A 10,671-nucleotide genomic window follows, 5' to 3' on the forward strand; every position below is an offset into this window, starting at 1 on the left:
TCTACTGCATGTAGGTAACCGATATGCTTTACATAAGGATTTAAAATGTGATAATTACCCAGGAAGTCAATGTCCATAAAAATAAAAAAAAAATTGCAATAAATTAAATAAGACAGAAAATGTGAAAATATAATTATCAGAGAAAATATTTTTACACACTGTAGTGATTAATGGTTTATATTTTCTTATTTATATCTACACTAACAGTGAGCACCCTAACCTAGCACCTCATCTGTATCTATGTGTTCATGTGCAAATGGGAGAACACTGGCAGGGGCAAATTGGAAACCGCATCCACATCACGTGATCTCCTCTACATAAGGCAACGAGGACAGGATGAGGAGTGTGTGCCCTCCTGCCTTTCTGCCAGGACCCCAGCGGGAATGGTAAGTGGGGGAGAGGTATAAAATGCCTTTTAGGGAGGTCAGGTGGCAGGGGCAGAACTATGGGAGACAATGGAGGCGCCTGCCGCCGGGCTCCACCTATGAAGAGGCACCTTCTCCATTATCCACAAAATATTCACCCCACTTAGGGCTGTCATTATGTACCCGGAGTGTACCGTCACGGGCGCCCAATACATGGCACACCTTCTTGGCACCTGAGAAGCCACCATACTCTAGCGGAGAGCTCCATGTCAGACCATCAGCTGCTGCCTTTGTCTATCTATAACCTGTCTGCATGCGAATTGCTACATCACAGTGTCAGCCGCTGTGACGGCGGGAGGGGGCACCAAATTATAATTTGCCCCCGGGTGTCTGGGATGGAACTTACGCCACTGTCAGGTGGGCATATGAGGCAGGCTAAGGGAGGTGTGGGGAGGTTTTGACGGCATGTGTGGAGGTCCTGTGGACATTTAAACAGCATGTGGGGTGGTCTAACAGCATGTTGGGGACTGAAGGGCATTTAAGGGGCACATGGGGAGGACATATGGTATGTGGAGGGATCTGATGGGCGTGTAAGATTGCATGTGGGGACATCTGATGGCATGTGGGCAGGTGAAGAGGTCTGAGGGCCATGTTGGCTATTTAAGTTTTTTTCCCTCCTGAGTTCCCTAAACAGCGATTGAGAAAACGGAAACACTATGCGCTAACGGGAAGATCCAGAATCTGCGCAATCCACCTCCGCCGTATACAGTAGTGAGGCAAGAGCTGCGCTGATCAGATAATTATTCTGAACATGTTATAGACTCTTTTTGCAATGTGAATCCATATACATACAATATGCTGACTTTTGATGACCTGCGCTACAACTGGTCTGTTCAGCGGAAGTGGCGAGTAATTAATGGGTGACCAGTTGTACATTTCGCCAATAACTTGGGCCAATGAACACTATATAATTATGCCCATATCAAATGTCATCTTTAGCTTAAAATTAACAGCAATGCTGGGTACACACGTCGCCCGATCCGGCCGGATAGGACGACATGTCGGCAACATCGTCAAGTATGTACCCTCAATGTCAGCAACATCGCCCGTCGGACCTGCAGACAGGTCCAATAGGCGGCTTACTCAGCGAGGGCCATGCGGCAAGTGTGTATGCACTTGCGGATGCCAGGCCCCCCGCCGGGTCCCATCACATGATAGGTCGGCCGGGTACACATCGTTAAATGTGTACCCAACCTAAAAAGAACCCTTTGGCTCTGTGATAGCAGCCGATGATCTCCTAATCAGTTAGCTAATATTATCACTCTTAAATAACTTTCAATATATTTGAATTTCAAAGTGACATTTAAGACTATATTTAACATACTTTAACACTTTATGTAGTGCTAAGGGTTTACATTTTTGGGAATCACATGCGGACCAGTGGTGTTACTGTAGTCACTCAGGTCCGGGAGAGAATAAGCTAGGCCTCGGCCACACGTGTTTTTGTTTTTTTTCTATGCTTTTTTTTTGTTGTGCTTTTTCTCACCATCAAAAAAAAAAATGTCGATTTAATCATGCAAGTTACTAAATTCAGTGATGCGGGGCACATCATTATTTTTATTTTACTTAGTGATTTTGCTGAATTTTTGCCTTTTCATTATTTACCGCGGAGAGTTAAAAATGCACCAAAAAAATAAATAAAAAAACAAAAAGAAGAGAACCAATCGGTTACTGGTATAATAGAGAAAAGTGTGTTAAAAAATGTGACATCTCTCCAAGAAACACTTAAATGCATCTTAGCCTGCGAGTCATTGTGACCCTGTTCCCAGCCCAAGTCATTGCAGAGGGGCATCAAAATCTGATATATAAATCTAAATTCCTGGGTTGCACACGTGAACATGTTAACACGCATATTAAAGTTTTACTGCCTATGTACTACTTTTTACAAGATCACGTTCTGCATTACATTGCATTGTCAGATGAGCATTTACATGGGGATGTTTACCTAGTCTTACAATATGCATGGTTTGTAGTGCACAAACATTACACATATACTCATATAGTGCTTCTTGGCCTGAGATAAAGGTACATTGGGGGATCATTTTAACAGTGACAATGGATAAACCAGAACTTGCGCATTACATTATTGAGCCCGTTGAAAACTTTTTGGGTATCAGAGACATGAATTAGCAATATAGCTATAACATGACCATGGCTTGCATCTTAGGTCGGCAAGGGGTTCGTTGCAGCACATATAAGCTTACACTTTTCCAAGTCTACCGTGAATAAACCAGTTCCTACCTGGAGGGAGGGTTGCTTGTCATTCCTCTTGTGGGTCTTTGCTCCGCTAACTTGTTGCTGGTGTATTAATAGCTGCCGTGCAACATGAAGAGCCTGAAATGCAAAAAGAAAACACGGTCAGCTAAAAGCTAGATATAAGACACCGTCCACCAACCATGATCACTAGAAGAGGTTCCACAACTCAACTGGGAATCATTTACTTACAAACTTGCTCAGTGCAGTAACTCAGAGCAACCTGATACTTGCATACATTTGTTTACATTGCCCTGGACCAGTCTTGGGCAACAAACAGCCCACAAACGGCCCTCCAAGCCTTCGGTTGCCGCCCCAGCTCCTTCTAGCTTTACTGTTATATTTGTTTGTTATAGCTTATAACAATTTCTGTAGATATGCTTTCACAGACTGGTGTCTCTCTCTTTGATTAAATGGATTGATTTACCTTATTACCGAGATTAAGGGTAATGTATGGTCCTATTGTCGAAGGTTACAGAGCCGTCCAATTCAGACCCTAAAGTGTATCAGGTCCTAGATTAAGCAAAGCAAATGGCTGATTGGTTGGTATGGGTTTTAATTAGAGTTGAGCGGTTCGGTTGTACTCGATTATGTTCGGATCTCAAAAATGGCATCTTATTGGCTATCTGGCTCTCATGTGTTTTGGATAGCCAATTAGATAAATCCAAACTTGCGTTAATTTGGCAAAAAGAACAGATTCAAAACCAAACCGCTCATCTCTAGTTTAAATGTTTGTACTTATTCTCAGGAAGGCATGCAGGGGAGGGGGGGGGGGGGGGGAGGAGGTTCTGTGTACCCAGAAACCCCTCCACGTGCAAACTCGAACCTATCCGAGCCTGCACATCCCTAATATATATATATATATATATATATATATATATATATATAAATATAGTAAAAAATCCACTGCACTCGTCACTGAGTGAACCAAATCCCCATTATTTATGTATTAATGTGGGTGACTCAAATAAAAAACACTTCAAAGACAATCCTTAAGCATGATCGACGTTTCGGGTTTATTTCCACCCATCTTCAGGATACACCTGAGTGATCCCGCTGAGTGCCGCTGCTTTGGTTACATTATTCTATTTTATGACTGGCACCGCGGATATTAATTGCATTTGAATGGGAGTGCCGACGTCAGGAATATATACTGTATATATATATTATATTCAAATATATATATATATATATATATATATATATATATACATACATAAACACACACACACATATCTAAAATATGGAAACCCCCCCATAAAAATCCTGCGTTTGCCCGATTCTAATAAATGACTCCAGTTAATTCATTATACGTTTTATACCATCCTGTTGGTCCTCCTCTTCACATGCAAAAACCAGGAGTACCCAAATAAATGCTCATTCAGAGCAGATAGGCCGGAAAAAATGAAAGCTTATAATTATGGCCTTTAGGACAATACTACGAATTTAAACTTGAAGATAGACAGGTTCATTTTTCCACTAAAGCAGTGGTTCCCAAACTGTGCGCTGTGGTACCCTGGGGTGCCTCGGTACACTTGCCTCAGGTTGGTGGTCCAGCACCAAATCAAATTATTTATGGTCACTGTATTGTAAATTCTGGACAAAGAGAAGCACGAACCTGTCCACCACCTCATAACTGACCCTAAGGATGACAGGTTAGTACAATTTACTACTTTACTACATTTTTTCTGAATTTCTTGACAACAAGTGTGTGGCTTAGGGGTGCCATGAAAACAATGCTGATACGCTAGGGCGCCGTGGCTCAAAACAGTTTGGGAACCTCTGTACTAAAGGAACGGTGAGTAAACCACTGTGTGAGTTTAAGCTGCTGCCTCACCCTGAGTCTCAGATCTTCTCATTTTCCTTACAAACATCTTCCTTCCAAAATAAAATTGTATCTAATCGTTGCATCCAACTACTTATTTTCTGTCCCCTGGTGGCTTGTCAGCCTTTCACTATACCTGGCAACCGCTCCCATTGCACAGACGTTAGGATGGGCCTGTCCTCTTCCTTATTGTACCGCATTGCTTTTGGGACACGTCTGCAAAGTGTGGCTGGATCTTTTCATTGAGAAGTGCTTTGGCTTATCATTATATCTGACAAATACATAGGGGTGGACAAAGCCGTAGCTAGACTGTTCAGTGCCCTGTGCCATGGCACTTTTCGCACTACCCTAGTTACCGCCCCCTGCCCTGCGGTGCCCTGCGGTGCCCTGTGCCATGGCACTGGTCGCACTACCCTAGTTACCGCACTCTGCCCTGCGGTGCTCGGTGCCATGGCACTGGTCGCACTACCCTAGTTACCGCCCTCTGCCCTGCGGTGCACTGTGCCATGGCACTGGTTGCACTGCCCTAGTTACCGCCCCCTGCCCTGCGGTGCCCTGTGCCATGGCACTGGTCGCACTACCCTAGTTACCACCCTCTGCCCTGCAGTCCCCTGTGCCATGGCACTGGTTGCACTGCCCTAGTTACCACCCCCTGCCCTGCGGTGCCCTGTGCCATGGCACTGGTCGCACTACCCTAGTTACCGCCCCCTGCCCTGCGGTGCCCTGTGCCATGGCACTGGTTGCACTACCCTAGTTACCGCACCCTGCCCTGCGGTGCCATGGCACTGGTCGCACTACCCTAGTTACCGCCCTCTGCCCTGCAGTGCACTGTGCCATGGCACTGGTTGCACTGCCCTAGTTACCGCCCCCTGCCCTGCGGTGCCCTGTGCCATGGCACTGGTCGCACTACCCTAGTTACCACCCTCTGCCCTGCAGTGCCCTGTGCCATGGCACTGGTTGCACTGCCCTAGTTACCACCCCCTGCCCTGCGGTGCCCTGTGCCATGGCACTGGTCGCACTACCCTAGTTACCACCCTCTGCCCTGCGGTGCCCTATGCCATGGCACTGGTTGCACTGCCCTAGTTACGTCCCCCTGCCCTGCGGTGCCCTGTGCCATGGCACTGGTCGCACTACCCAAGTTACCACCCTCTGCCCTGCGGTGCCCTATGCCATGGCACTGGTTGCACTGCCCTAGTTACGGCCCCCTGCCCTGCAGTGCCCTGTGCCATGGCACTGGTCGCACTACCCTAGTTACCACCCTCTGCCCTGCGGTGCCCTATGCCATGGCACTGGTTGCACTGCCCTAGTTACGGCCCTGGGGGTGATGAAATGCAACTTGACAGGATCGTCATGTAAAATGCTGATCGGGGGTAAGGTTACAGGCGTCTGGAATCCCCACCATTTTGGGCGGTTTCTAGAAGGTCATAATAAAGCGATACATGATAAATAATTGCTACAGTAACGCATATCTCCTCCAAGTGACGAGGCAGAGCCCTTCCATTCAAACTGCGAGTTTATTGGACAACGTAGTTTGAAGTCTATGTTATGGTGCATACACACGATCAGATTTTTCCTTCAGATATGAAGGAAAATCGTTCATATCTGACATGCCTGAACGATGGACGATCAACGATGCGCGTTCCCGTTTGTCAGATAACGATATCTGACATCTGATGGGTTTGCAGTCAGACTTGGACGATTCCATTCATTTTAATGCAGTCAAAAATCGTTCAATCGTTCAAATCGTTCAGTCGTTCATCTGACAAATCTGACAAGTCTGACAAATCTGACCGTGTGTATGCTCCATTAGACATCATTCATATATAATGTACTTGTGTATATTATGGAGCTGAATGTTAGTCATGCACAAAGAGGGCGTTTATGCATAATGTTGCGGAAGCCAGATTTACTACCTTATGCTAATGCGCGCTTCCGCGGGGCAAATGCCAGGAATGGTGCAGCCTCTAGCGGGAAGCCGCTGCGCCCACTGTTTTTCCATCCACAGCCGCAACCATCGTCATTGACGTCAGCACGTGCACCAGCCCCATGCTGGGAGCAAGAGATCTGATTAAGCTGCTAAAACTCGCTATTTGCATCTGTGGAAAGAGATTTGCTGACTCAATCATCCCCTATATGTGTGTGCTATGCATATACCGTATATATATTGACACACCATTTGACAAACCGGCAATCGGTATGAATATCAGCAGCCGGGATGCCTTCTGTCAAATGCCGACAACGGCATCCTGATGCTCGGTATCCCGACAGGGGTCTGGTAAGTATGTTAACCCTCCCCCCTTCTCCCCCTGACCCTCCCTTCTTGCAACCCAACCCTCCCCACCCTGCACCCTAACCATCCCCCTTAGTGCCTAAACCTAACCGTCCCCCCTTAGTGCCTAACCCTAACCCCCCTGTGGTGCCTAACCCATCCCCCCCCCCCCCCGCAAACCTAGCAGCTAAGCTGCCCTGCTATATTTGCAATCGGGATGGCGGCTGTCGGGATTCCGGCATCGGTATCTAAACTGGTTTCGGCATTTGATGCCTATGTTTAGACCCGGGTCAGGATTTTGATGCCAGGATTTCAACAGCCAGCATCCCGTCCGCCGGCAAACTGAGTATCTCGACAAACCGTGAAAGTGGAGCACACCAGTGCCCCTGAAAATCCCTTTCCTGTGAAGCTTCCCGTTACCCAGTAAAGGCGCATATCCACTAGTGTAGAACGACCGCACGATTACAACATCGTAATCGTTCATTATACTGTGCAGTGGATATTGTGCCCACACGGAACGATACGTCATTCAGTGCAGGCACCTTCCCTCATCCCTGCACATGCACAACCTGTCGATATCAGCCGGTTGGCATGCATGTTCAGGCGATGACAGATGCCGACAGCGAATAGCAGGAGCGCGCATATTCACTGCACGATTGATGAACGACTGAAAGATAACGATGTCGTAATCGTTCAATTTTATCGTGTAGTGGATATGCGCCTTAATTTGCTTAAATAGATTTAAAACGCCCCCACGATCCCACGTCTGCCTCTGCGTGGCTGTGTAGAGTCCGAGTGTGACACAGAAATGTGACTCTGCAAATGTACGTTCACCGGATCCTGCAGAGTTTTACAGACTGGGGGGATTTTACGTAAATACAATGAAGCAGTTTGACTAAGGGCCTGATTCAGAGCCGCTCGTAAGCGGCCGCTCGTTCGCTCCGAGCGATGTTTGCCCAACAGCTCATGCGTACGGATTTTAATACGCATGCGCGAACCAGTCAGTGCGGCCGAAAATCGTTTGTTCGCTAAATAGCGAATGCCTGCTATTTTGAGTGACAGGAGGAGGCGTATGTGGGTGGTAACAGGGGAAGATGCTTGAAAACGGGGAGTGGAGATCAGAACGCAGGCGTGCTTAAAGGTCAAAATGGGCGTTTTATGGGTGTGCATAATTAATACAGCAGCGTCATTGACCACGTCACTGGGCTATTTTATAGTCAGAACTGCTCGCAAGATTGTGGTAGGAAAAACCAACCACAAGAATAGAGAGCAGTTCATACGCTTGTCGATGTACTCGATTAATCTAATAAATAGAGGACATGACGTAGGATGCGAGCGGCCAGGGGGCGTAGTTATCCAAAAAATGACTGCAAGTTTTGTTCGCTCGTTCAGACATGGAGGCGTCAACAGACCGCAAAGAGCGAACGGTTCATTTGAATAGCCACCCCCTTTTCCTGAACGACCGTCCGCAAATAGCGTCCGGCTCTGAATCAGGCCCTAAATCTTTAGGGTTGTGTGTTACCGAGAATCATTCAACTAAAATTCAACCCATCCATCTTCAAACAGTCCTAAGCTTTATTCCCATTACTGAAAATAATCATACTTCAATGTGAACCTTCAGCAGCATCACTGGACTCTTCACATCTCTCTGATCCCAGCCACCTACAGCGAATAAACACTGTGCAGAAATGGTCTATTATTTATCGGGCTGTAACCCGGAGTCCATTCGGAACAATTCTGTGAAATGATTTCTCTCATCTTGGCTGAATCCTAGTGGACTGCGCAGGACATTAGCTCTGTCACACAACCTAGAAGTGACAGCCGAACTAGACCCTGTTCTACAGTCATGTTAGGCACATATAAATAAGGGCTTTCTCACTTTGGGGTCTATGTATAAGCCTTGGAGAAAGATAAAGTACCAACCAATCAGCTCATAACTATCATTTCTCATACTCAGCATGTAACATGACAGTTAGAAGCGGATTGGTTATCTAGCCCCACTCTCATGCAAGGTTTAGTACATCTCCCCCTGAAGCAGGAAACTTCTAAAGCAAGAGGGACGAGCATGTTAAGACTTGGACAGGAGAATACATGTCAGCTTGAAAAATCTTTCACTTTTTTTTTTTTTTTTTTTTTTTACACAGGGCAGAGTACAGGATTTGTCTGTTCAGAAATGGTTTGGACAAGTGCAAATATTGCTCTACAAAAATTAAATACAAACACTGTCACTTCACCAATACAAGGTCATTGAGAAGCTGCCTAGCTGGCTTACGGCATTCGTTACTGAATTAGTAGGCTGGGTTATGCATTAAAGTCACAGTAAATAGCTGGAAAGCACATTGAACTACCCGTCATGCAGAATTGTTACACTTCGGCCCTGATTCAGAGCCTCTGGCGAGCGCACATCTCTCGCCAGCGGCTCGATGTTTGGCCACTGCGCATGTGCCACGTCCGGCGTGCGCATGCGCGAGCCCCGCCGAGCGGCTTAACTTCAGTCGCTACGGGGCTCACTACAAGAAGGGGCGGCTGTTGATGGTGAGTGACAGCTCGCCCCGTTTTGTAGGCGGGTAGGGGGGGTGGCTGCACAAACGCAGGCGTTCCCTTAGGAACGCCTGGCGTTTGTGGGAGGACCCGCTGACATCACTACTGATGTCAGTAGTGGACTCCCTGCTCTGTTAGAGCAGGAAGTCCACTCGGCCTTGCGGCAGCCTAGACCCTACCACAGGGTCTTGCCGCAAGGCCGATGGTCGCGATAATCGCCACGGTCTTGAGGTCGCTCGCACAAGTTGTGGGAGGTCTCCGACAGCTTTGCGAGTGGCAGGAGAACAAAAAAAACCGCCCACAGACCCTACCAGCTGCCTGCGTCAGCGAGCGGGTCTGAATCAGGGCCTTAGCTCACTGGAAAACTCGTTATAGTGGCCCAAAGTAAGCTGGTGAGAAAACGACAAGTCAAAGTTGAACCTTATGGAGGAGATTTATCAAACCTTGGAGAGATATAGAGTGGAGAAGTTGTTCATAGCAACCAATCAGCTTCTAACTATCATTTTTCTAGCACAGCCTGTAAGATGACGGTTAGAAGCGGATTGGTTGGCATGGGCGAAATCTCCGGTTTCTCTCTCTCCAAGGTTTGATTAATCTCCCCCTATGTATAAAAACCACCCACTAAGGAGTCAATGAAATTAAGGGCAAGGAGGGTGCGTTGTTGTTGCAATGGTGTAGAAACTGCGGCAGCAGAACTCATCCCCCTCGCGGCCAGATCTTGCCCCAGACTCGCTGATGAGGCTGCGAACAAAAATCAGCGAGTCCAGAGCTACTTACTCGTGACGCACACATTATCGCGTCCAATTGAATTGATCCCTAAGATAATATTTTATTTGAGGCACAAGGATAAAAATTATTCTTTCCATCGTCTTCTTCTTGTAAGACCAATAAATCCCACTGGTGGTGGAAACACCAATAAAATGTCCGTGTTGGTTGAACATTGCTTACAAGAAGTAGCTACTGAAAACGGTTTGGACATTGGTGTGATACATTAAACAAATGACTCAAGTCCCCTATTAATATTTTTTTGTTACCCCAATCTCTCTCTACTCCCAGCCATACCTACCAACAGTCCTGTTTTACCTGGAACCGTTCTTGTTTTCGGCAGCAAAAACAAGTGTAGCATTCACCAGAACGGGCATGTGTTTGGTGGATCCAGGGGTATGTTTTATCTTCTCTGAAATTTCCATTTGGTGATGTTGGCAGGTAGGACCAACAAGTAAAACTCCAGCGGTCTCTTTTACCGGGCCACCTTGCCGCTATAGAGCTGCCCACACCCGAGCACAGGCTGGCTCCATCTGTTCTCCACCTGGTGGATTCGGAGAACGGGTAAGGCACGTGCCTGTTGCGGAAACGCT

General features: G+C 47.0%; 1 protein-coding gene across 5 annotated transcripts in view; it reads right to left on the reverse strand.

The window, feature by feature from the left end:
* The window catches only part of FOXP1 (forkhead box P1), an 801,632-nt gene that overhangs the window by 189,492 nt on the left and 601,469 nt on the right, over window positions 1–10,671 (reverse strand). For all 5 annotated transcript variants that reach the window (XM_088459772.1, XM_088459768.1, XM_088459769.1 and 2 more), the window contains one exon: window positions 2,667–2,759. In XM_088459772.1, the coding sequence (XP_088315898.1) occupies window positions 2,667–2,759 (93 nt within the window). The remainder of the gene's footprint in view (window positions 1–2,666; window positions 2,760–10,671) is intronic.

Source organism: Taudactylus pleione, unplaced genomic scaffold, assembly GCF_031769625.1.
Source record: "Taudactylus pleione unplaced genomic scaffold, aTauple2 ptg000934l, whole genome shotgun sequence".
NCBI classification, from domain to species: domain Eukaryota; kingdom Metazoa; phylum Chordata; class Amphibia; order Anura; family Myobatrachidae; genus Taudactylus; species Taudactylus pleione.